The 27,280-nt window shown below is 32.8% G+C and overlaps 2 protein-coding genes and 1 pseudogene across 4 annotated transcripts; all 3 read right to left on the bottom strand.

Moving 5' to 3' along the window:
• Positions 1-2,227: 2,227 nt before the first annotated feature.
• LOC111302625 (uncharacterized) lies at positions 2,228-2,767 on the bottom strand. The gene is made up of 2 exons (XM_022898449.2): positions 2,357-2,767; positions 2,228-2,302 (listed from the first exon to the last, which is right to left on the bottom strand). The coding sequence occupies exons 1-2, from the start codon at positions 2,765-2,767 to the stop codon at positions 2,228-2,230; spliced, it is 486 nt and encodes a 161-aa protein (XP_022754184.2).
• A 16,753-nt stretch (positions 2,768-19,520) lies between these two features.
• On the bottom strand, positions 19,521-21,029 carry LOC149515474 (uncharacterized; annotated as a pseudogene).
• Positions 21,030-22,100: 1,071 nt separating this feature from the next.
• LOC111303389 (protein CLAVATA3 INSENSITIVE RECEPTOR KINASE 2-like) lies at positions 22,101-26,502 on the bottom strand. Of its 3 annotated transcripts, XM_022899620.2 has the most exons (12): positions 26,016-26,395; positions 25,654-25,926; positions 25,404-25,536; positions 25,241-25,312; positions 24,919-25,062; positions 24,590-24,661; positions 24,420-24,479; positions 24,235-24,335; positions 24,018-24,149; positions 23,587-23,931; positions 23,077-23,456; positions 22,101-22,683 (listed from the first exon to the last, which is right to left on the bottom strand). In XM_022899620.2, exons 2-12 carry the CDS (start codon positions 25,736-25,738, stop codon positions 22,285-22,287), a joined length of 1,923 nt encoding a protein of 640 aa, XP_022755355.1. In that variant the 5' UTR covers positions 25,739-25,926; positions 26,016-26,395; the 3' UTR covers positions 22,101-22,284. The 3 variants fall into 3 exon arrangements, with proteins under 3 accessions (XP_022755355.1, XP_089598430.1, XP_089598431.1); XM_089742304.1 differs by having other exon boundaries at positions 25,654-26,502; XM_089742305.1 differs by lacking the exons at positions 25,404-25,536; positions 26,016-26,395 and having other exon boundaries at positions 24,919-24,995; positions 25,654-25,857.
• Between the last annotated feature and the right edge of the window lie 778 nt (positions 26,503-27,280).

Genomic DNA, 27,280 nt, shown 5'->3' with positions numbered 1-27,280 from the left:
TTGGGCTTTCGAGGAAAGGAATTGAAGTGGAAGTTACCGTTCATCTGATTACTTTCCAGCTGGGTTAGGTTAAAATTAATTTGTTTTGCATATTTTTATAATTTTATGTACTATTAATATTTTTATAAATCAATCCTTAAATTTAACAATTTATTCATGCATATATATATATATATTATACTTCAAATAAACTTATTTTAATATTGGTATTCTTTATATATGAGCTATTCATTTGTCAACAAATCATTAGAGTCTAATTTATGAAGAAAATTGATTTTATATTGCCTGTTTACCAAAATTCACATTATAAGGCTCATCAGGTCACATTAATTCTGTTGGCTCAAGATAATTTTCCGTTAACAAAATATTCTGATAAACCCTTAATTCTAAGCATTAAACTGAAATTTTAGCAAAATTAAAAAAAAAAAAAAAGAAATTGATTTGATTTGAAGCCAGCAACCTTCCTAGTTTTTGAGTTTGTATCAAATTCATCTTCTCTTAACAAATCCCTCTTTAAATATATATATATATATATATATATATTTATAGTTATAAAAATTTGAACTGAATCCCCATGGCATCCAAATTTGGACTGCACAGCCGACCTTTTCTTCTTCTTCTTCTTCTCGTCCTTGTTCAGACTCTGCCTACGTTCCAGATGCTAGCAGTTTCAAATGAACCAAGAAAGGAGCACATACTGATGTTCAAGCCATCAGAAACCAAAGTCATTATAAACGTTGATGAAATTGCCAAAGCTGTGTGGGATGCTGCAGCTGGCCGCTATAAAATCATGTCTCTGATTCTCCGAAACCATCTATCCTCCGTCGTTCCATATGGTAGTCCCTACATTCCTCGCCGTCCTGGCTATGACAGAACGGTCGTGACCGTATACAACAACACAATCACCATATTTGTTCCGCCAGATGAATCACCATAATGTTACCATAAGACATTGTAACATCTACAATGATGGGCACATCATTGTTCGTGGTGTCCAAGATTTTTTCAATTGCGAATTCCGGTATCATCAAAGAGTTTAATTAACCAAATTATTTTACAAGATTCAGAACTTTTGTTTGGATTTTGCTGATTATATTGTTATTATTATCTATTCCAACTGGCTCAAACCCACATCTTAATTATTAAAATTAAAAGTTCAATTGTTACCCATAAATCACGTAATTGTTGTCAACCCTATTTGTACTTCTAACTAAATAAGAATTCATCTTTGATTGATACTTTATATATCTATAAGATAAAAGTAAATTAGTCCATCTTTAATGTAATGGCTTCAAAGCGTTTCCTTCATTCTATCATCTTCCTGTGTTTCCTTTTTGCCGTTATCTTCATACTTATTCATCGTCCTCAAACTTCACCTAAAGAAACTAGTGCCCCACGGCAAGTCTCGGCGGCTAACAGCACTGGAAGCTTTACCTGGGTTTCAAACCACTTTACCTGGGTTTCAAACCAAGACCAGATAGTGATGTAATAGTTATACAAGTTGAAAAGATCACGAAAGCCCTATGGGAGGGATTCAGGTTTCAAGATCATGTCATTGGTTTTTGACAGAAACCTCCGCTGTCTCATCCCTTACGCCGATTCAGATTCAGATTCTGGAGGAGTGATTTGACTGGTTAAGCTTATGATTGTGAAGGCAAAGAAGAGGAGAGATTGGGCAGTGGGTATTGATCTCTTTTCCATGGCCATAATCACTAGCGTAAATCCTTATGTTTGGTTGGGTGCCCTTGGCCATTGGGATCTTCATCTTATATAGGCAGGCTAACATCATCTAACAATTTTCGTAAAATCAGCTTACTTAAGTGCGCAACGCTTGGAGAGCACCATGCATATCCTTTTTAGAGCATTTGAAATGACATGCGTAGGTGAACGGTGTTTTTTATACCCTTACAAGGGTTAAAAAACAAAAATGTGATATTTGAATTTGCAACCTCTAAATAATAATTCCAACATTCATACATGCAGAGAACACGAAAAATGTGCTGACAAACATTACAAAACATTGGTCAATAGATGATTTTCTTAATGTCTAAGTAACAAAGAGAATTGTATTTACAGGATTAGAAGATTTCATGGGTTATGTTTTAATGTGTGTGATTTGGTTATTTAATTAAATTAGAATTTATTAATTATTTATTTAATGATTTAATAATCGATTATTTGAATACAATATTTATTTTTTTTGGGATAATTTGTATTTTATTTAAAGCTAGCAGAATTCTGCTACAATACAACAATTCAACTGTTTTTTACAACCATAAATATACGCATCTCTAATTGCAGCCTATTATATCATAGCAACATTAAGATTCCACGTATCACACATCGTTTTATTTACTGGATCCGCAGCAATCCGACTTAGTCCTTGTAATCGAAGTCTCACAGCATCTTTTATGTGTTCAAGGACCTGTGTAGTTTTCTCTTCTTTATGTTGAAACATCTTGCTGTTCCACTCTTTCCATATCTGATATATACTGGCATTCCAGGCTAATCGCAATATGATGGCGATCAAAGCTTTCCCCTTCAACTTGCTCACTGCCCATCTCAACTCTTCTGACCAGTTCTTCACTCCCCTATAGATCCTGCACATCCATAATATCTTCTGCCAAATCTCTTTCGAATAATCACATCCAATGAACAAATGTTCCCTGGTTTCATCCTCTCTCTGGCACAGGCAACATTTGCCATCCACCTCCATTCCCCACGTTTTCAACCTGTCTTTCGTTGGAAGTCTATTTAATATAGCCATCCAAGAGATCATGGGGTGCTTTGGAATATGGTATTGAAACCATACGAGTCTATACCATTCAATCTTCTCTTGTTTAAGCCTAATCGCATAACATACTATAGCAGCTGAGTAGTTGTTGCTTGGCAGAGGCCAGATCTCAACTCCATTCTCTGTTTTATAAATTGCCGTGCAATTTGTCTAAGTCGAAGTAGCTTCCTTCAGTTCCAGTTACCGTTTAGTTGTTCTGGAACTTGCCAGATGTTAAAACATAAGTTTCAAGCCATCCTATCCATACCGAACCAGCAATAATAAAAAATGTCCCATATATTCTTCATGAGGCAAGCCTGGTTCCAAGATACTATATCTTTGAGACAAAGTCCTCCTTTAGATTTAGGGAAACAAATTGCACGCCAGCTCACTTTGGATTCAAGATCATGTCATTGATTCTTGACAGAAATCTCCGCTGTCTCATCCCTTATGCAGATTCAGATTCAGATTTTGGAGACGGAGGAGGAGGTTGTACCTACAAGAAAAACAACAACACGATCGCTTTATACAATGGCAGAAAAGTCACCATATTCGCTCCGTCGGATGAGGCTATATCATTCAAGGAAGGGTCTCGGACGCATTACCAATATCATATTGTGCCGATGGAAGTCGATAAAGAAGATTTCTCTGAGTGTGTATGTCTGCCTTCCTTTTATCCACATGGCTACGAGCTTATTATAACCAAAGTCAACGAGCTCCACATAGTTCATAACGCAATAATCACCCATTGGAACATCTATAATGATAATAATGTGACTGTCCATGGGGTCGATAAAAACTTTAATCCTTGGCTAACTGTACAAGTATTCTTCTCCTTAGATTGCGGCAAGAGACTATTAAGACCACTAGAAAAAGAATAAAATTTTTTGTTACTATGTTATTGCTATGCTACCTATGAAAATAGGTGATATTTTACACTATTTTAATTTTGTGGGTTTTTTTTTTTGCTTTTCCATTATCTCTTATTAGGTGATTTCTCAACACTACAAAAGTGATTTACTCTAATAAAATGGAAGTAAAGAGTAATTTTATACTGTTTACTTTTATTTTATAACAATTTTTTAATAAAAATAAAAAGCTAATAACAAAATATAAGTATTAGAGTTCTAGATTAAAGGTAGAAAAAAATATATAAAAACAGGGGAATGTGCAAATGCACTTGACCATCGTAGTCAATCACTACTCCTGTAGGAGGAGTTCACAATCTATTCTTTGGAAAGATATTGATTTTTCAAAAATATCATTGTAGACATCTCAATTTGTCTATGCTCTACGTCTGTTAATAAAAAAATAAAAAAAATAAAAAAATTGAAAAAGTTTGGGAAAAAAAAATTGAATTTAGGTTGAAATCGGGTTGTAGGGATTGAGCTGGGGATAAGATAAAAGTTTAACAGAAATTAAAATTCATAATCGAATGAAGATTCTCTGACTTTTGATCTTATAAATAGAGAATCTTAACTAGGCCAAAAGAACACATAGAAAGTATACGAAATAGAAAAAAATAGAAGTAAAAAGGGTTTTGGTGAGTTAGAAGCAATTTTAAAAATTTGTGGAAATTTTTCAGAATTTTTGGTGATTTTTTTTTTTGAAATTTTTTTGAAAAATTCAAATTTTGGTGAATTTTTCAATGAGATTCAAATTTTTTGATGACTTTTTCGAAGAAAAACCCAGTTTTCGGTGATAAAACCTAGAAATCGGTAGGAATTTCATTGGAGCTCTTCGCGAATAGAGAGAGAAGGAGAGAAAACTGAGGGGAAGAAAGAGGAAAGGAAGAAGCATCTGACAAAAAAATGAAAGTCTTTGCCTTTTATACTATCGTAAAACGACATCGTTTTGGGCGTTAATAAACCCAGGATCTGCGCGTTTTGTCAAGATCCGACCCAAGCCGAGCATCAACCCACTTTTGACCCGCGTTTGACTTGAGTGCCAGCGGACCCCTAGAGCCTAGCCGCGCACTCCTAAGCTACATTTTCGAGCCATTTTTCTTCTTGGAGCCGAGCCGAATCTCAACCGCTGAGCTGAGTCCCTTAAGGTTTTTTTTTCTATTTATTTATTTATTATTATTATTGTTGTTGTTATTATTTCTAAATTAGAATTATTTGGTATTCCTTAATTTTTTTTAAAATTTTAATTTTAATTTTTAATTTAATTTAATTTAATTTTTCTTTTTAATATTTTCCTAAAATAAAATTTTCAAAAAAATTATTTTTGAGAAAAAGTTGAAAGTATCAATTTTTCTTGAAAATAAAATTTTAAAAAAATATTTTTGAAGAAAAATTGAATGTATCAATTTCCTTTAATAAAAAATAAGTTTTTGAGAGAAAGTTGAAAGTACCAATTTTCTTTGAAAATAAAAAGGTTAAAAAAATATATTTTTAGAGAAAAGTTAAAAGTATCAATTTTTCTTAAAAATAAAATTTCTAAAATAAAAATTTCTAAAAGTATTTTGGGGGAAGTTGAAAGTATCAATTTCCCTTGAAAATAAAAAGATTTTAAAAAATATTTTTAGAAAAAAGTTGAAAGTATCAATTTTTCTTGAAAATAAAATTTTTAAAAAATATTTTTGGAAGAAAGTTGAAAGTATCAATTTCTCTTAAAAATAAAAAGGTTTAAAAATATATATTTTTAGGGAAAAGTTAAAAATATCAATTTTTCTTGTACAAAAACAATGAGTTTTTTTTAAAAAAATAAAAAGAAAAGTATTTGCATCAAAAGTTGAATCATTATTCCTCTTTTTTATTTTATTTTTTTCTTTTCTTGAAAATTTTTAATGTTAAATAATCCGACGATGGAGCCTCTGCAAGTGAAATAGTAATTTTCTTGTATACTCTTGAGGTGAAGAGATTTTTTTTAATTTTCTGTCAAAAGTATTGGAGTTAATTAAGAATAAATTTCAATAATTAATTACTTAGTAAAATTTTTAAGGCTTATTGGATAACATGAAATTAAGCTGGTACCATCTTTCGATGGGCGTTGTGAGGGTGCTATAACCTTCCTCACACGTAATCGTACTCTTGAATCCTGTTCTGATTAATAGATCCGAACCTATTTTTTTAAAAACCTTTAGTCAAGCTTGAGCGTTCCTTAAAAAAATAGATTCTTTATATGGTCAATCGCACCTAAACAAAAAAGATTGGTGGCAACTCTTTAAGTTAATATCTAACGATAGATCCTTAAATCTATTTGTTATGACAGTTTGGTGACTCCACTGGGGATACTTGAGAGTCAGGCCAGTGAATAAATTTGTGTTATCCAAAAGTTTAATAACATTGAACCTTTTGTTTAGATTTTTTATTCATTCATATTTATTTACTTTGTTAATTCTGTCATTCATATGCATAGCATGAGCTCTATACTCGAGTTTCGTCCTTTTAAGAGGGAGTAAAGTACCTATTGCTTTCATGAGGTTCTAATGCCTTCGCAATGGCTAGCGAAATACTCCTACTCAAATTAAACATTTTTTCACTTGTAGCCTATAATGAGTGAGGATTGAGGTATCTTACTAGTTTATAATAGACAATGATGTAAGGAGCAATTTGGGAACCTTTAGACTTTAACCTCGAACCACATATAATGAACCTTAGAAGTGCTTAACCTATAGATAAAGCTATCTCTTTCCCTTTAGAATTGACCAGAAGCATATGATTCATTCTTCTTATTGTGTGTGACATTTTAATTTATTTAGTTATTTTTTTTATTTGATGTATTAACCTCTTCTCTTATTCATGTTTCCATGATCCATATTTATATCATAAAGTTACATAAAAAATATTTACCTGAAAGATGGTCTTCAACAATGAGTTTTTCATGGACTCCACAGAATGACTAATTTACTTTTTATCTATATTAGCTCCTTGTGAGTCACCCAACGAAGTGAAGGTCCAATTAGAAAAGATTCAACTAAAGATGATGGATTGTTTACCAATAAGCTATGCTTCTACCTTGTCTCAAGAGACATTTATCCTCTTCAAACAAAATAATCTAGAAGATTTGGTAGATATATGAAAAAAATGAGTCCATAAAGATAAGAGGAATTTTGCCAGAGACATGAGTGTATAGCATATCTTCTAGCAAAAAAATATCGACAATAAACTAATTAAAGTTGCAGCATAATTCTGGGATCTTGCATACAAGTGTTTCATCTTCAATGAAGTTGATATGACATCAATCATCGAAGAATATTTGACTTTGTTGTGTCTGCACCTCAAGGATCTTGACAAGATATATGGTAAAAAACATAAGTCCAGATTTCGTAAGGATTTGGCCTATCTCATGGGGATAGACAAAGAGATTATGGATTCTCATACAAAGAAGAAACAAGAATAGGTTTGCCTACCTTGAAAGTTCTTTTATGATTTCTTAATGCAACATACCGATGAAAAATGAGTGTTAGACGTATTTACCTTAGCCATATACAGAATGGTGATATTTCCAAAAGTTTTAGGTTATATTGAAATAGCAGTGACTGACTTTTTTGAAAGTGTGATCAATGGTTGTAACCCTTCAATGATAATATTAGCAAAGACTGTCAGATCTTTAAGTTACTGTCATCGAAATGGAGGGTATTTTATAGGCTGTATACAGTTATTGTACTTATGGATGAAAAACCATTTTAAGTGGAGAAAAAGTGCTTTCTCGAAGCTTTATGTCAGCAATCGAGCTCCGATTAAGGAATTCTACAAAAATGGGTGGTTAGAACAAAAGTCTAAAAAAAAGTGGGTAGCTTTCTTATAAAAAATGACAAGTGCCAAAGTAAGATGATTGATCCTATAGATGAATCATGAACCTATGCTATATCAGTGTAAAGATAATACTATAGTCCTACTTCTGGGTTTATGGAGAGTAACAAGTTATGCTCCACTTTTAGTGATGAGGTAGTTTGGGGCAGAACAGTTTATTCCCATGACTCATAAGCTTCGTCAATTAGATTTTTCTTACAGTGAGCCAAAAGTATTTCAGAGGATAAATGAGGTGATTAAAGCATGGAAAAACCCCCGTAAAGTGAGTCATAGACCATTCACTAATAAGGTCACTCAGGGGTACTTGGTTTGAAGAGCAAGACGAAGACAGAAAATGATATTCACTTATGAAAGCTTTCAACCGCCAATAAGAGAAAAGCTTGAAAAGATACCATCAAAATTGGAGCTTGCAACAAAAGAATTCGAGTTCGAAAAAGATAAGCTAAAGCAAGAGATTCAAAAGCTTGAAGAAGAGAAAGATCAGTGGAAAGATAAAGCTAAAAAATAAGATGCCAAAGTTTGTAGGATCACTAGATAATGTGATACAGCTGTTAAACACTTAGTGGAGCTACACCAAGAACATAAAAGGTTATGTGTGAGGGTAAAAGCCAAAGAGATAACAGTCGCTGAGCTGACAGATGAAAATAAATGATTGAAGGAAGAATATACTGAATTAGAGGAAGAAAATACCCAAGTACAGACAAAAAATAACATGTTGAACAACTACTTAAGCAGGTTGAGATAAAGGTTGAATGACCAAGAAGACTATATTGCTATATTAGTGAGAGAGCATAGAGAGTTATCATACCAAATTTGGTATGGTAAAATGGAAAACCTAGGAAGACAGAAGTACATTGAACACTTAACAAATCAAATTTTTAAAGGGATATGTAAGGTAAAAGAGATGGTAGAAGAGGCAAAGGTATTGAAACAAATGGTGGCCCCAGTAGGAAAACATGGACAGTATCTTTTAAACTTCATCGAGAAAGCCAGATATCAATATAAGTAGATCAAACAATTTTATGGTTATAACTCTAGGATGATAAATTTTATGTAAACAAAAGTCTTTTGGAATAAATGAAATCTTTTGGTTGAACACTATCTTAAGGTAAATGTTCTCTTCATGCATGTATTTTCATTCATTACATTCAACAACATAACCATGAGATAGTTGTATAAACTTGCTAATTCTAAGATATGGTATTCAAGGTTCAAGGATAACTCCATCCAGTAAAAACTCCACCCATCGATATAACATAAAAGTCAGAGCTAGACAAATGAAGTAAAAAAACTCTCATCGATTTAAGAAATTGGAAAAAGCACATGAAAAGATTGAGAATGAGTTGAATAGGATTTTGGATGCTCTCAACAAGTTAAATAAAAGAAAATGGATTAAAAAAAACATAAGCCAACAGGGCCCTCCATCACAAGAAGTGGTCGACCCTCTATATCCTTTAGGTTTTGATCCACAACAAGCCCAGTTCATACAAGATATACCGCCACAGTAATTCACATATCCTGTATATCATGAAATACCATCAACTTCAAACCTAGGGTATTATCATAGCTATGTGAATCCTATCTTTACTGAAAAAATAGTAGAATCGATCCAAGTTCCTGATCATGATGACTTGAAAGAGAAAGAGAAAGAAAAGGTAAATGTGGTGGAGTCTCAAAAAGATTTAAAGATTAGTATGCTTGAACAAAGGCTACAGGTTGTAGAAGAAATTGGGTTTTATGGTTCTATCGACGTTGCTAGACTTTGCTTAGTCCTAGATGTAGTCATTTCACCAAAGTTCAAAGTATCAAAATTTAAGAAATATGATGGAACGAAGTACCCGAAGACTCATATCATCATGTATTGTAGGAAGATGACAGCCTATGCTCATAATAAAAAATTATTAATGCATGTTTTTCAAGATAACCTTACAAGCTTTGTTGCTAGGTGGTATATCCAGCTGGATAGAACTCGCATCCATTCTTAAAGCGATATGACCCATGATTTCATTAATCAATATCGACATATCATGGATTTGGCTCCTGATAGTTTATTTTTATAGAACATGGAGAAAAAGGTAAATGAGTCTTTTAAGGAATACGCCCAGAGAAGGACAGATGTAGCTTTTCAAGTCCAACCTCCTCTAATTGAAAAGAAAACTATAGTGCTGTTCATCAGTACTCTAAAATCTTTCTATTATAAAAAAATGATAGGAAATGTAACCAAGAATTTTATCGATATGATGATTTTAGAAGAAATTATTGAGAGTGCCATCAAGAATGACAAGATAGAATGAGGGGAAGCATTAAGTAAAAAAGCCTCAAAAAAGAAGGAGACTGAAGCTCAAGCTGTGTGTTTGATAGGTAACAATTCAAGGGTTATCAACCCTACCCACCACAAGGATATCCTTCATATTATCATGTTGTAAATAATATTTCCCCTTACCCATGCCAACCAATCTCACAGTCATCTTACCCTCAAACATATCAACTCTCTTTCAGGCTTCAAAATACCACATACAGTCCTAACACTCAACCTCTTCAAGACCTCAGACCCATCCAGCTAGCCCAATAAATGGATCATAGGAGCAACAAACTACTCGTGAAAACCTTATGTTTAACCCAATTCTCATGACCTATACAAAGTTATATCGTGAGCTTTACAACAGTCTTCTGATTGCTCCTAACAAATTAGAGCCATTTAAGTCGTTTTATCCTAAGTGGTATGATCCTACAGCTTATTGTGACTATCACTATGAGATTGCTAGTCATTCCACTGAAAATTATATCGTCTTGAAACATAAAGTGCAATAATTGATCAAGGATAGGATGATTAACTTTAATATAAGAGGAGTAACTATACTAAACATTAGTGGCAATCATTTATCTAATCACAATATGAATGCTCTGAGTGAGAAACAAGAGCGTCATTTGAAGAAAAAAATGATAGATATTAAGACACCTCTTAGTCAGCTATTTGATGCTTTTATGAAAAATTGATATGATACAATCAGTGAGTTCACACAGTTATCAGCATATATAGCAAGCATTAGTTATAAATATCATAGTGGGGTAATTGGTCATTCTATCGAAACTTGTGAGCAAATTTGCCAAGAGGTACAAAAGCTTTTAGATTCATACCAAAAAGAAGTCTATGAAAAAAGAGAAGACTAAAATAGTGTTAAAGTATCCATGACTGATAAGCTTGCAAAATTATTTCCAAAGCTGGTAATAATTCACTGTGAGACTAAGCCAAAGTCAGTCATAAACAAACTCATTCTCAGGTAGGTAATTTTTAAAGTTTCAACTCCATTCTCATATAAAGATGATAAAGTTGTACCCTAGAAATATAACTATGATATAATAGTTTGGAGCAAAAGAAGAATATTTTTAAGACTGACACCTCTAATATAATTGATATAATGGGCATCACTCAAAGTAGAAGATGTTGCACTCTAAAAATGTTAGAAAAGGTTAGAAAAAAGAAAGGCTAAGGTAGGTGAAGAGTGAAATAACCCTGAAGTGAAACCTAAAAAGGATCGTTTGAAATCGATGTCAGAAAAAGAGGCTTGTGAATTTTTAAAGCTGGTAAAACATAGTGAATATTCAGTTGTTGAACAGTTGAACAGTTGAACAAAATGCCAACATGAATCTCATTATTATCATTACTGTTAAACCTAAAACCACACCAAAATACTCTATTGAAGGTGTTAAACCAAGCATATGTGACACATAATGTGTCTATTGAATATGTGAATCATTTAACCGAAAACCTAGTCATGCCAAATTATATATCATTCAATGATGATGAAATTCTCCCAAAGGAAAGAGAAAGTGCCAAGGCTCTGTATATCACGATCAAATGTAAGAGCCATATCATAGCCAAGGTCCTTATTGATAATGACTCCACTATCAATGTCATGCCTATGTCTACTTTGACAAAGCTACATATCGACTACTCTTATATGAAGGACAGTCAAATGGTATTACGAGTTTTTGATGGGACCAGAAGAAAAACCTTAGAAGATATTGAGATGCTTTTGTAAATTAGGTCGTGCACTTTTAATGTGAAGTTTCAAATGATGGATATCTCTTTATCTTACAGCTATCTGCTAGAAAAGCCATAGATTCATATGGCAAGTGTTGTGCCCTTTACTCTATACCAAAAGATCGAGTTTAATGTAAAAGGTCAATTAGTAGTGACATTTGAGGAGAAAGACATGCTAGTGACCCAACTATTGAATGCCTTATATGTGAAAACTATTGAAGAAGTGGTGGAATGCTTTTATCAATCTTTTGAGTTAGTCAACTCTATGGCTGAAGGACCTAAAAGTTAATTTTTTTCAAATATAGTGATGTGTCAAGTCATCAATAAGGGTTATTATCCAAGAGTAGGGTTGGATAAAAACTTACAGGGAATAAGAGAGCCCCCAACAGTGGTGGACAACAGTGAAAAGCTAGGCTTGGGCTATGAAACAAAATAATGAAAGATCAAAAGAAAACCAGTAGGTAAAACAACATGAATAATGATCATCCCATACTTGTATAAGACTTTCAAGCCTGAAAGATTCATGTACTCAAATGTAGAAGAAAGTATAAAAGAGGCTTTCACCTAGTTAACCATCCATGCTATTAAAGATGAAGCGAGGCTTGGACAAAAAGGGTAGGTTCATCTTTGTCCGATAAATTATGAGCTGAACAATTAGAGTTTCATTAAAATACCTTTTATCCTTGAGACTAATTCAATGTAATTATACATCCTAATAGCTATTGCCCAAGGCATTAAGGTGATCTTTTTTATTTTGATCATTTATCTTTTATTATTTTAATAAAGATTAGAAAGGATCCATTTTCATTCATTTCTTTTTGTGCATTCTTTATCGCCATTTTTCCTTTTTTTCAAATATATCTTGCCAACATATCTCATTTCATTCAATTTCAAATCTTTAAATGAATAATAATATAATTATGATAACAATCAAGAGGTTAGTTTTGAGAATTCAATTAATACTGATGAACTTGATAATGAAGATGATTCTGAAGAGTATGTTATACCTCCAAACCTAATGAGATTGATTGAAAAAGAAAGTAAGCCAATTAAGCCTCATCAGGAGATAACTGATTGGATGAATCTAAGAGATGAAGAAAATAAGAAAAAAGTCAGAATTGGCACTGCACTTTTATCGAGAGATAGACAACATTTGAAAGATCTACTTCAAGAATTCATAGATATATTTGCTTGATTTTACTAGGATATGTTAAGGCTGAGTACGAAGATAGTGGAGCACAGACTGCCCCTAAAACAAGAATGTAAACCAATCCAACAAAAACTGAGGTGAATAAAGCTTGAAATGTTATTAAAGATCAAAGAAGAGGTGAAGAAGTAATTTGATGTAGGTTTCTTATAAGTAGCTAAATATCCAAAGTGGGTAACCAATATAGCACCGGTTTTTAAGAAAAATAAAATGGTACAAATATATGTAGACTATCGTGATTTGAATAGGGCTAGCCCAAAGGATAATTTTTTTTATCTCATATCGACACACTGATAAATAACACAACTAAGCATTTAATATTTTTTTTCATAGAAGGGTTCTCAAGGTATAATTAGATAAAAATCCTATAGATGATATGAAAAAGACCACTTTCGTAACCATATAAGAGATTTTTTGCTATAAAATTATGCCTTTTGGGTTAAAAAATGCTGGGGTAACATACCAAAGAACTATGGTGACACTCTTTCATGACATGATGCACAAAGAGATTGAGGTATATATAGATGATATAATTGTAAAATCTTGTGAAAATGAAGATCATGTCACCAACCTCAAAAAGTTATTTGAGAGGTTAAAAAAATTTCAACTCAAATTGAACCCAGCCAAGTGCACATTCGGGACAAAGTCATGAAAGTTACTAGGTTTTGTGGTCAGTGAAAGAGGGATTAAAGTCGATCCGAATAAAATACAGGCCATTCAAAGTAGGTCACTTCTGAGTATATCAAAAGAAGTTCAAGGTTTTTTATGAAGGTTAAACTACATTTTATGGTTCATATCTCAGCTTACTCATAAATGTGATCCCATTTTTAAGCTTCTCCATAAGAATAACCCTGGAGAATGAAACGAGGAATGTCAAGTGGCTTTTAATAAAATTTAGCAATACTTATCAAATATTCTAGTATTGGTGCCACATGTTTTTGGAAAACCTTTAATTTTATACCTGACAGTGTGCGAGAATTCAATGAGATGTGTTAGGGCAGCAATATGAATATGATCGAAAAGAGAGAGCTATTTATTATTTGAGTAAAAAATTCAATGAATATGAGTCCAAGTATTCTCTTTTGAAAAAAATATGTTATGCATTAGCTTGGACTGCCAAAAGACTCAAACAATACATGCTCTATCACACCACTTGACTTATAGCAAAACTGGATCCAATTAAATACATCTTCAAGAAGCTTTCTTTGTCTGAAAGAATTGCTAGGTGACAAGTAATGCTCTCGAAATATGATATCATATATATAAGCCAAAAGGCAATAAAAGAGAATGATATAGCTGAGTTTCTTATGGATCGTGCTATTGAAGAATATGAACCAATAAGATTAGAGTTTTTTTATGAAGATCTGATGACTGTTTCCCAATTAGATAAGAGAGAGCATGAAGAAAAGTGTTGGAAGATATATTTTGATGGAGCTGCCAATGTTTTGGGACATAAAATTGAGACAATTTTGATTTCTCCAGAAAAATAATACTACCTTATAATAGTGAGGTTAAATTTTAATTGCATAAATAACATCACTGAATATAAGGCATATGTTATGGGTTTACAAGTTGCTATAGATAGAAAAATTAAAGTATTAAAAGTGTTAAGGGATTCAGCTCTGGTTATATATCAATTAAAAAAAGAATGAAAGACGAGAGATTCAAAATTCGTTATATATCATAAGTATATTTTAGAGTTGATAAAGTAATTTAAAGATATCTAGTTTGATCATTTACCTCGAGAGGAGAATCTAATTATCGATGCCTTGGCTACTTTGACTGTAATGATCCGAATTAGCGATAATACTGACATTCAACCTATTAAGTTAGATGTCAAAGATATGTCAGCTCATTGCTCCAATGTAGAAGAAAAAGATGATGGGAAGCCCTGGTTTTATGATATATTACAAATCATTAAGAACCAACAATACCCAATCCAAGTAACGAAAAATGATAAAACATCCGAAGATTAGCTATGAGTTTTTTTTTTAGATGTGAAAGTTTTGTATAAAAGGAGCCATGATCAAGTATTGCTGAGATGCGTAAATAAGACAGAGGTAAAAAAAATCATTGAAGAGGTGCATGATGTAATATGTAGGGCACATGCCAATGGACATAAGATGGCAATACAGATTATAAGAGTAGGGTATTATTGGTTGACAATAGAGAGTGATTGCATTGATTACACTCAAAAAATGCTAGATATATGCTGATAAGATCAATGCTTCGTCATCTGTTTTACATGTTCTGGCACCACATTGGCTATTTTTTATATGGAGCATAGATGCCATTGGTCCTATTACCCCAAAGGCTTCTAATGGGTATATGTTTATTTTTGTGATGATAGATTACTTCACGAAATGGGTAGAGATAGCATCATTTGTAAATGTAACACAATCTATGATTTGTAAGTTCATAAAAAGAAAGATTATTTACAGATATAAACTTTTAGAGAGAATCATTTTGAACAATGTTAAGAATATGAATAGCTAGATGATATAAGAAATATGTGCCCAATACAATATCAAGCATCATAATTCGGTGCCATACGTTTCAAAAATGAATAGGACAGTCGAGGTAGCTAACAAGAATATAAAAAAAATTCTTGAGAAGATGGCTGAGACCTATAAAGATTCGTATGAAAAATTACCATTTGCACTACATACATATCGAATGTCAATGTGCACCTCTACTAGGGTAACTCTATTTTTTTTTATTTATGAGATAGAAGTTGTATTGCCAGTAAAAGTGGAGATCTTATCCCTAAAGATTCTAAAAGAAGTTAGACTGAAAGAGGCTGAATGGATTCAAGAACACTATAAACAGTTAAATTTTATATAAAAAAAAAGAGATTGATCTATATCAAAAAAAAAATAATGATGGCTCACAATAAAAAAGTTTGACCTCATTGTTTTCGAGAAGGCGAGTTGATTTTGAAAAAAATTCTCCTAAGTCAACATGATAATAGAAAAAAATAGACTCTGAATTGGAAATCGTCATATATGGTAAAATGGGCTTTCTCGAGTGGAGCATTGATACTACCTGAGATGAATGAAAGTGATTTACCCCATCTTATAAATTTTAATGCTGTGAAGAAATATTATGCTTGAAAAAAAAAATAAAAATAAAAAAATGAAAAATAAAGAAAAAAAATGAAAATGGAAGACTCAAGGCGAAAACCCCAAAAGGATGATTTGAGTCCTATGAGGTTTATCTAAGTTGAAAACCTGAAAAAACAGCTTAAATAAGGAGAATACAACATCAAATCTAAAAATTCATTAGCATGGAGGCTACAAATTCTGAGGAGCTCTAAGCTGTTAAGTGCATTGGATGGTTGAGTTTTTCAAAAAAAGACCTCGAGGTGTGTTATCATGATTATTCGATTGTTCATTTTTGGGCATTGTCTTCTTATACTTACCTTTGTAATTCTTTATTGACCAAAATTTGCCAGTATTTTTTGCTAATAAAAGACATTCTACTTCATTTTTTGTGTGTCGCTTCTGTTGACTATTTCCTAACAATTCATATTCTTTTTTCCTTAATACCTTGCAATGAAAGAAATGTGTGAATGCATTCTTACTTTTTGAGATTAAAATAATGATTGATAAATGAATGATAGCATGAAAGATTTCTACATTACATTGGAGAAGTCAAAAGTGATAAAGGCAAATTTAAGATGTTCAGTTCCTGATAAGGACCTTGAATTTGGAAAGGAATTTTTTACAAAAAGAATGTGATAATTAAATGAAAGAGATGATTGAGAGGTACATTGACTTGGTCTTTAAAGAATAACGGGTTTGAGGCCTAAGAAAAGAGCTTGAAAAACTTGAGTACCACAACTAAATTTGAATTAATTAGCCAGCATTTGCATAACATGCATTGAATTTCGCATGCATTGCCTTTTGCATAGCATATACTGCATTTAAGAAAGTATAGTGCATAAATTCAAAAAGCAAAGGTATTCCAGGATCCCACATAGAGAAGACAGATATGAAGATTTTTTTATATAAAAGTTTCAAATTTGAGAAAAAAAATTGTGAGGTAAGATTTTAATCTTTTAAAAAAAATATATCTCTCAGTATCAGGATCGATTTGTAAGACCCTTAGGCATAATCTCTTGAAATTCCTTCAAACATGATTTTTGACTCCTCTAGACATGATTGTTAAGAAGCTTTTTTATTTTTCCAAAGTCATTGAGCCTCTGTTTAGAGAAGCTTTGTTTATTTTTCAAAAGTCGTTGAACCTCTTATTAGAAGAGTTTTTATTTATTTTTTAAAAGTTGTTGAGTCTCTGATTAGAGAAACTTTTATTTATTTTTCAAAAGTCGTTAAGCCTCTGATTAGAGGAGCTTTTATTTATTGTTCAAAAGTTGTTAAGCTTCTGTTTAGAGGAGCTTTGTTTATTTTCTCCAAAGTCGTTGAGCCTCTATGTAGATGAGCAATTTATTTTTCAAAAGTCATTGAGCTTCTGTTTAGAGGAGCTTTATTTATTTTTCAAAAGTCATTGAGCCTCTGATTAGATGAGCTTTTATTTATTTTTCAAAAGTCGTTGAGCCTCTGTTTAGATGAACTTTATTTATTTTTTCAAAAAGTCGTTGAGCTTCTGTTTAGAGGAGCATTTTATTTTTCAAAGTTGTGTTGCCTCTGTTTAGAGGAGCATTTATCATTGAGCCTTTGTTTAGAGGAACTTTGTTTACTTTTTCAACAAAAAAAAACACAAAAATGGGCTAAGTTGGTTGGGTTGTATACGTCTTTGCACAATTTTTATTTCACAGAAAATGCGCAAAAAGGGACAGCTGTAGATATGTCAATTTCTCTGGGGGTTTACGTTTGTTAATAAAAAAATAAAAAAGCTGGGAAAAATGAACAAAAAAAAAGAAGTTAAATTTAGGTTGTAATCGGGTTGTAGAGATTGAGCTGGGGATAAGGGTAAAGTTTAACAGAAATTGAAATTTCTAGTCGAATAAGGATTCTTTGGTTTTTGATCATATAAATAGAGACCCTAAGTGATGCCAAAAGAACACACATAAAGTATATGAAAGAGAAAAAATAGAAGCAAAAAGGGTTTTGGTGAGTTAGAAGCAATTTTAAGAATTTATGGGAATTTTTCAGAATTTTTTATGATTTTTTTTTTTGGAAAATTTTTGAAAAATTCAGATTCTGGTGAATTTTTTGACAAGATTCAAGTTTTTAGTAACTTTTTCGATGAAAAACCTAGTTTTCAGTGATAAAACCCAAAAACCGATACGAATTCTGTCAGAGTTCTTTGCGGGTAGAGAGAGAGGGGGAAAAAACTGAGGGGAAAAGAGAGAAAAGGGAAAAGCATTTGACAAAAAAATGAAGTATTTGCCTTTTATACTATCGTAAAACGACGTCGTTTTGAGCATTAATAAACCTAGTATCTGCACGTTTTGCCAAAATCCAACCCAAGCGCCAACCCGTTTTTGACCCGTGTCTGACCTGAGTGCCAGCCGACCCTTGGAGCCGAGCAGAGCCGAGCCGCGCACTCCCAAACCTCGTTTTCGAGCCATTTTTTTTCTAGAGCCGAACCGAATCCCAATCGTTAAGCCAAGTCGCCTTAAGTTTTATTTATTTATTTATTTACTTATTTATTTTATTGTTATCATTATTATTATTGTTGTTGTTGTTATTGTTGTTGTTATTATTATTTCTAAATTAAAATTATTTGGTATTCCTTAATTTTTTTAAAAAAATTTTAATTTTAATTTTAATTTATTTTATTTATTTTAATGATTTTCCTAAAATAAAATTTTCAAAAAAAATATTTTTGAGGAAAAGTTAAAAGTATCAATTTTTTTTTAAAATAAAATTTTAAAAAAATATTTTTGAAGGAAAGTTGAATGTATCAATTTTCTTTAATAAAAAATAAGTTTTTGGGGAAAAGTTGAAGTGTCAATTTCCCTTGAAAATAAAATTGTTAAAAAAATATATTTTTTTTAAAAAATTGAAAGTATCAATTTTTCTTAAAAATAAAATTTTTAAAATAAAATTTTCTAAAAGTATTTTGGGGAAGTTGAAGTATCAATTTCTCTTGAAAATAAAAAGGTTTAAAAAAAATTTTTAGGAAAAAATTGAAAGTATCAATTTTTTTTAAAAATAAAAAGGTTTAAAAAAATATATTTTTAGGAAAAAGTTGAAAGTATCAATTTTTTAAAAAAATAAAAAGGTTTAAAAAAATATATTTTTAGGAAAAAGTTGAAAGTATCAATTTTTTTTTTACAAAAGCAATAAATTTTTAAATAAAAAAAATTTTAATGTTAAATAATCTGACAATAGAGCCTCTGCAAGTAAAACAATAGTTTTATTGTATACTCTTGAGGTGAGGAGATTTTTTTTAATTTTCTATCAAAAGTATTGAAGTGAATTAAGAATAATTTCAAATAATTAATTATTTGATAAAATTTTTAAGGCTTATTGGATAATATGAAATTAAGTTAGTAACATTTTTCGATGGGTGTTGTGAGGGTGCTATAATCTTCATCACACGTAATCGTACTCTCGAATCATGTTCTGATTAATAAACTCGAACCTATTCTTTTAAGAATCCTTAGTCAAGCTTGGATATTTTTTGAAAAAATAAATTTTTTATATGACTAATCACACTTAAACAAAAAATATTAATGATAATTTTTTAAATTAATATCTAACGATTTATTTTTAGATCTATTTGTTATGATAATCGTAAGCAACATTATTGTTCTGTCTATAGAGTTTACAATCTATTCTTTAGAAAGATAGTCTTATAAAAAATGTCGTAAGCGGCATTATTGTTCTGTTGGGCCAACAATTCAATTATTGTTTGATGTCGCTTATTGTTGTGTTGGGCCAACAATCCAATTATTGTTAGATTGCTATATTTTTTATTAGCATCTCTCGGTCGCACAGCTTCTAGCAGCAATTCAGCTCCTTCAGCAAAGTGAAATGTCAAAGTAAGAAATTCCACAAGGTCTTGATTTATAGTTTTTTTTTTTTTGACTTAAAATCCGAAAGTTGGTAAGCTGCTCAGTTTTTCAAGTAATGACAAAATGTGCCGTACCTAACAAGACAAATATATGTCTCGTGAATCTTTGTTAACCATGCATCTAGTAAACTCTGAAATTCCTTGAGAACTGGATCATACGCTTCTTTCATTAGAAAAGTAGCAACTGAACCGGAGTGGATGATCTATTCGAAGACATTTTTCACCTATACTAATGCCTTCAAGAACAACTTGTAAGGGTGTGGAATCTCCTGCAGTCCAAGCTTCAGTACCCAGAACCAATTTATTATCCATAATTTATTATTTATATAGTTACGATAAAAAACGTCACCAATGCAATATTGCTAATGATATGTTGAGGAAGCCAAGTCCAAATACTCCGTTCATTAGAGGGTTTGCACTTTTTTGCCAGGTCACCCCATCCAAATATCACGTCCTGCACAACAACCTAACTGTGATTTGATGTAGGAAAAATAAGTTGCTCTTTCGCAAAGGTCACCGATGCAATATTGCTAATGATATGTTGAGGAAGCCAAGTCCAAATACTCTGCCCATTAGCGGATTTGCACTTTTTTCATCAGTTCACCGCTTCCAAATATCACATCCAGCACAACAACCAGACTGTGATTTGATGTAGGAAAAATAAGTTGCTCTTTCGCAAGCTCTCCAGACGAATCAACACCGTCAGCATATGTCTGGTAGTAATTACATGGATCGGATGAGGTGCACGAAGTATAAGGAGGTTTGGGATAGATACAATACTCAGAATTGCATGGCAATGTGACAAATGTGGAGGATTTACCAGGATTAAATATTGGACCATACTGTTTGAAGCATCGGAGACAAGGGAGGCATTGAACACAGACTGCTTGCTGCGTCCATTATTGCCAATTGAGGAAGAGGTGTTTGGCCTACAGAGAAATTCGGTAAAAACAGGCCTAAGCAAGGAACAAGGTCAGCACGTAAACCGCTCAAATAAATTGAACTGGTTGCCATAATCCGTTGTATGCGAGTTGTGAAAGTTTCATTCTTCTTGTGGTGTGGAGAATGAGCAGAGTCTCTGTGGATGAGATTGATGATCATTCTTCCCGTATCGGAAGGTAATGATACAACGATTTGACTGGTTAAGCTTATGATTGTGAAGGCAAAGAAGAGGAGAGATTGGGCAGTGGGTATTGATCTTTCTTCCATGTCAATGATCACTAGCGTAAATTCTTTTGTTTGGTTGGACGCCTTGGCCATTGGGAGCTGCATCTTATATATAGGCAGGCTAACATCATCTAACAATTTTCTGGGATTTTACTAGCTAGCTAGCAAAGTTTTCTAAATAGTTGTTGTTAAAGAGTAGTTAAGAGGTACAAAATGGATGGCTTAATGAACTAAAAGATCATGAGCAACCTAGAAATAAACCAAACAAACATTTTATGTAATTGAAGAATGCAACTTGCACTTAAAACAGAAGTCATTTACACTAATGTTATCTCCACTAAAAAAATAAAATAATTTTTATTACGACAAAATTATAAATAATAGACAAACATGGCAAAATTTAATTTTACCATTATCATGTGTCCTGTGATCGTTATTTTTTCTTTATAAACTTTACTTATTGAAGTGTTCAACTCCTATAAAACATCATGCACAGTTTTTTAGAGCATTTGATGTGACATGCATCAGTGATCGATGTTTTTTATATCCTTACAATGGTTGAAAAACAAAAATGTGATCTTTGAACTCGCAACATCTAATAATTCCAACATTCATGCACGTGAGAACACCAAAAATGTGTTGACAAACATTACAAAACGTTGGTCAACAGATGATTTTCCTAATGACTACGTAACAAAGAGAATCGTATTTACAGGATTAGAAGATTTCATGGGTTACCAAGAATCGGAAGTTTAAAGATGTTATTCTCCATAACTGGTCAGCAAAGGGCAAAGCAAAAATAAGTGATACAGCAAAGATAAAAGAGAAGGGGCCAAAGCGGGAGTTGAAACTTGAAATGGGGTTAAATTCAAAGGGTTGAAAGCCAAAAAGGATGAAAGAGCCAACAAGCACGTGAGACTGCAAAAGCATCCCAAGATAATGACCCTTAACAGCTCAGAGACCTTTAACAATAACCTTTCACTTCACAGCTGAAAAATATTGCAAAACATAAGCCTATTTCTTTTTCTTTTTTTAGTCAAAACTGTCAAAATCATTCTTTGCTTGAGACTCTGTCTCACTTGAAAGCAGAGCATCTGAAACCCGACACAACCCTTACTGTGCTCATTGCAGTTTCCCATTTTTCCGTTTGGCAGAAAAGAAACATAAAACAGTCAAAGGGACATTTACATTAGAATCCCAGAAAATTAAACTTAATATCAAAGTCTTTAAACATAAGGCTGCACCTATTTCCTTTTCTTTTTTGAAACTTAGGCCACTCGTATAGAATTTAATAAAGAATTCATGCTCTCTCTATATATATTTCACTTCACCTCATTCTTTTTTGATCTTATCTTGGACCAGAGAGTTCCATAGTATAGGAATCCAAAGAATGTTCATCATCATCCTCATCGATTCCTGCACCGAACATGTTGCTCGTTTGATCATGACTTTTTTCATCATGTTTTGATCCAGTGGTAGAGCAGGCCATATTTCTGTTACTGAAGTTGTTAGGAAATAGGTTCATGGTGGGATTACTCTGATTATGCGTTGCTGCCCATTTCTCAGCCAGCCCATCACCTTCAAGCATCCGGACCACTTCAGACATTTTTGGGCGGTGGGTCGAAAGGTATTGAGTGCATAGCAACGCCACTTGCAGCATCTCGCCCACTTCAATCCTGTCATAGTTGCTCCCTAGCTCTCTGTCCACCAATACTTCCACTTTCTTTTCTTGCTGAATTTTCTTCACCTGCCAAAACAAATTGCAAAGGCATAAACATTGTGCCACAACAGTGTAGTTCAAGATTGCGAAGGCATGGGAACATGCAGATTCCTAAATGCTGGAAAATAATGGAGGTTAAAGATCAACATACATCAAAATAAGATGCAATCACCAGGCAGGTCAAACTCATATGAAGATTACTAGACATGTAGAAAACAAACTAGCTAACCCAAACAGGAGATTTTTACGTGAAATCGTCTTATGGTCAAATGCATATTAGATCAAAATCTCTTGATCAATACCATATTTCTTTCAACATCTAAGGTGCCTACAAAGGGCTTAAGTGATCAAACAAAGCAACCTAGTTGATATTAATAAAAAGTAAGAGTTTAGCTTATTATAGTTGCGGAGGAAACTAACCCACTCAAGCATTGCTCCTTTCTGACTAACTGTTTTACCAAACTTGAGAGCTCTCATTCCAGTTATGAGCTCTATCAAGAGAATGCCAAATCCAAACACATCAGTTTTCTCCGAAGACTGGCCAGTTGAGAGGTACTCTGGCGCAATGTGCCCAACAGTGCCACGGACAGCAGTAGTAACATGGGAATCAGCATGATCAAGGAGCTTTGCAAGGCCAAAGTCACCAACAATGGCTTCACAGTAATCATCCAGAAGAATATTAGCTGCCTTCACATCTCTGTGGATTATCTTTGGATCACATTGCTCATGTAGATACAGAAGTCCCCTCGCTGCTCCAATCGCAATCCTCTTCCTTGTATTCCAGTCTAGTAAGGGTTTTCCTGCCAAACTCAATTTATTTGCATCAGAGATACACTAAATTACAGTAAAAAAATCATCTGCAAAACTTGTCCAGCATGAGAATTGAATGAAAGATGTTTCAGCAAAGTACAGCCAGTATCAAATACCAACCTCTGAGCCTGGACGCCACACTGCCATTAGACATGTAAGGGTAGACAAGAAGTCTCTCATTAGAGGTAGCACAATATCCAATTAAACGAAGCAGATTACGGTGAACCGCCAAGCTGATCATCTCCAACTCAGTCCTGAATTGTGACTCCCCAAAACTCCCTGTCAAGTCTTTTAGCCGCTTCACGGCCACAAGGGTACCATCTCCTAACTTTCCCTTGTAGACATTGCCAAAACCTCCAGTGCCTAGTATGTTCTTGGTGCTGAAGTTGTCTGTAGCAACCTGGAGTTCCCTGAAAGTGAAGTTCCTAAGGTTACCTAGGCTTATGAGGCCCTCTTCTTGTTTGTCTGCAACAAAAAAAAGACAATGTTAATTCACTTTAAACAAATATATAAAAGAAACTTTTTAACATTATTTAATTGTTATCACGGACCACTAATATGTAGAATTGTTAGCTTTTTCCGTTTCTTTTTGTGCCAAAGTAGTGCAAATATTAGGAGTATGAGAGAGGCAAAGCTGATGCTGATTCCAAGTGCAATAGCTAACTTCTTGGATTTTTGTTCCCCTGATTCATAAGGCAAAAAGCAACATATGTAAACTATTAATTAAGGAGAGGAAGGTTAGTTTCAAGGCTGTTTGAAGAGACTTACCATTTGATGAACCCAGGGAAGATGAAAGGGGAACAGCATTGGCTGATCCAGAGCAAACTTCAATGGAGCTGCTTGTACAAATCAATGGATTCCCCACAATACTACAATCCATGTATCAAAAGGAAATATTAGAACTAAATGATGATAGTAATTGATAAGAGAAGGCTGCAGCAATGAAATCATACTTGAAAGTTCTAGCAGGGAACTTGGGTACAGGTCCACTGAGATTGTTATAAGACAAATCCCTGAAATACCAATAACCAGATTTTGAAAATTGAAGCAGCATTCTGGAATAAAAAGAAAAAACATAACAACATAGAGAAAGAGATTGAAAAGGAAAGAAATTCACACTCACAAGAAAGCAAGTTGAGGGATCTTCGCTAAAGATGCAGGAAAAGGCCCAGACAAGCTATTGTTGTTCAACCTCCTACTCTCATTACAAGATAAAACAACACAGTATCTAAGATGTCATATACACAGCTACAAAGCAAAGATATCACAAAACGAATTTGCAAATATTAAACCATACAATTTAAATGTGCAAGAAAATTGCCACTATAATTTAGGACCCCCTCCCTAAAGTATTGTCAACTAAAGTCTTTTACAACTATTTGGTTCCATTTCTCCTCTACTTTTCTTAGCAAACAAACAGAAAACAAAGAACTATTACAGTGAAATACTTACAGGTATTGCAAACTATTTAACTGTCCAAATGACCCTGGAATTGCACCGGAGAATCGATTGTTAGATAGATCCAAGGTCTGCAGTTTTGGAAGAGTCCCAAGCTCAGGTGGGATTTTATCAGATAAGTTATTGTTTTGCAACAACCTTCAAATTTACAACAGCAATTTAAAACATAAAAATAAAAAATAAAAAAATCAGTATCAAAGAAACAAATATAAAAGAAAAATGAAATTATGCTAATTCGGAACATTCATCTTGAGAAACTTAAACTTCGCTTAGAAAAAGGCTTTTTAAACGAAAACAAAATATTTTGTCTTCTTACACTTGGCGAAGATTGGTGAGATTGCCTATAGTTCCAGACAAAGTTCCTGATAAAGACTGACTTGGAGCTCCCCTGGACAAAACCCATAAAAATGAAAAAAACAACATTTTCAAAAGAGAAACTGAAAAAAAAATAACTATTGCAAAGAAAAAGAGAAACTGACAGGCCAATAACAAGATTTTCAGAAGAGCAAGTGACCATAGCCCAGCTACAAGGATCAACAGAGTCTTCATCCCAGTTGTTTAATACCCCATGTGGATCATTCAATTCTTTCCTTATACTAATCAACGCTTCCACTATAATCCCATCAAGAAATAAAACATAAAAAATAAAATAAAATCCCAAAAGAAAAAATCATACCATAACTTTAAAACAAGCCAACGAATACAAAAGATTTTAGTTTGTTCATTTACCTTCATGGTTACGAGGCTCATATGACAAAGAAACAGTCGCAGAAGAAAGGAAGAAGAAGAAGAAGAACAGAAGAAAAATACTCATTTTTTATGACTCAATAATAGTAATGCTAGTGAAAGAACAGCATTTTTATCCGGTTTTGGATTTTGGGTTTTCAAGGCCAACCCAAAAGAAAAAACTTGTCTCTCTTTTTTTAGCCCTCTGCTGCCTGGCTTGCTTTCTTGGGGTTCTTAACCGAGTCCCTCTCTTTTTCTCAGTCTCGACAACACCCCCTTTTCCAAGAAACAACACTTTAATTACCTACAAAAATCTACATATAAACAAATAAACAAAGTAAAAGTCTAAAAGACTCTCCATTTACCTTTTTGTTCCATGGAACAAGAAAACAAACAAACAAACCAATACGAAATAATCAGGTGGGTGATTCATGTGTTTGTGTCTGCAGAAATTGAGGGGGACGTGAGTACTGTAAATTTTGTACTCACTGGACTCCACTGCCCCCTGCTGTCATACACCTTTAATTTTCTTTTCTTTTTCTTCTTTCCAACTAATTACTACGACTAGTTTGTTTTATTCACCAAAACATAAATAGATGAAGGAAGAAAGCAGGGGAACAAAAAATGGAGGGGGTGATGTTGGCGTTTGAGTTTGTGGGTAATTTTTTCTTGCTTTTTTGGCCCTGCCTATGTTTGTTTTTGCTGCAGTCTACTAATCTGCTCATCATTAACCTAAGTTTGTTTCAGTATTTATTTTCTAGAAGTAGTATGTTTTTATTGGATGTGAAACCTGACATGAAATATGCCTGTAAAGCTTTCATCCTTACCCTGGTTGGCTGCACGAAACATAACAAAGAATATTTAGACCGCAGAACCAAACTTTTTATATACTTATATTTTGTAAAATATTAAAAATTTTGTATATTTATATTATATTTATATAAAAATTATATGTTATGAATCATTATAAAAATATAAAATATAATTTTTTAATTTTATTAAATTTATATATAATTATTATTAAAATTTTAAATTATATAACATTTATATTATTTTTATATCATGTTTATGTTTTAAATGTATTTTAAATTATAAAATTTAATGTTTTTAAACTCATTAATTGAAAAAGAAAATTAGTCTATAATAGACCATTGAATTGAGTGGACATATTGGCTTAATTCCATTCTCTGAAAACAAAGAATATTAACAACTAACATAGAAAGGCTGCTAGCTCTGTTTATAAGCTTTCTATCTTTTACCAGGAAAAATTATATATTCTCTATCTATCTAAAATCTTAATGTTGATACTATGTTCACCAATGTCTATCTGATCATTATCTTAGCTCTTTATTGATCTCAATTATACCTTTTTCAGCTCTCACAATATTCAAATATCTGAACATACGAATCATGGTCAAAAAAATTTACAAAGCCCTGTTGTGACATGCTTGTGAGATTGTGGAGAAGTAGAACACCCATACCAAAAAGGAAACTAAGAAAGAAAGCAACAGCTAAAAAGAGAAGCAAAAACACTAGGGAAGTGGGTCCTTTTCTTTTACCTGCCAAGAAAAAAAAAAGAAAAAGAAAACCCAACAAAATCTTTTTGGCTGTAGAGATGTGTGTGTCCATG

The sequence above is a fragment of the Durio zibethinus genome, chromosome 13 (genome assembly GCF_047325235.1).
Source record: "Durio zibethinus cultivar Kanyao isolate XHJ-2024 chromosome 13, ASM4732523v1, whole genome shotgun sequence".
NCBI lineage: Eukaryota > Viridiplantae > Streptophyta > Magnoliopsida > Malvales > Malvaceae > Durio > Durio zibethinus.
The sequence above is the reverse complement of the archived record's forward strand: the minus strand, read 5'-3'. Positions and strand labels throughout refer to the sequence as shown.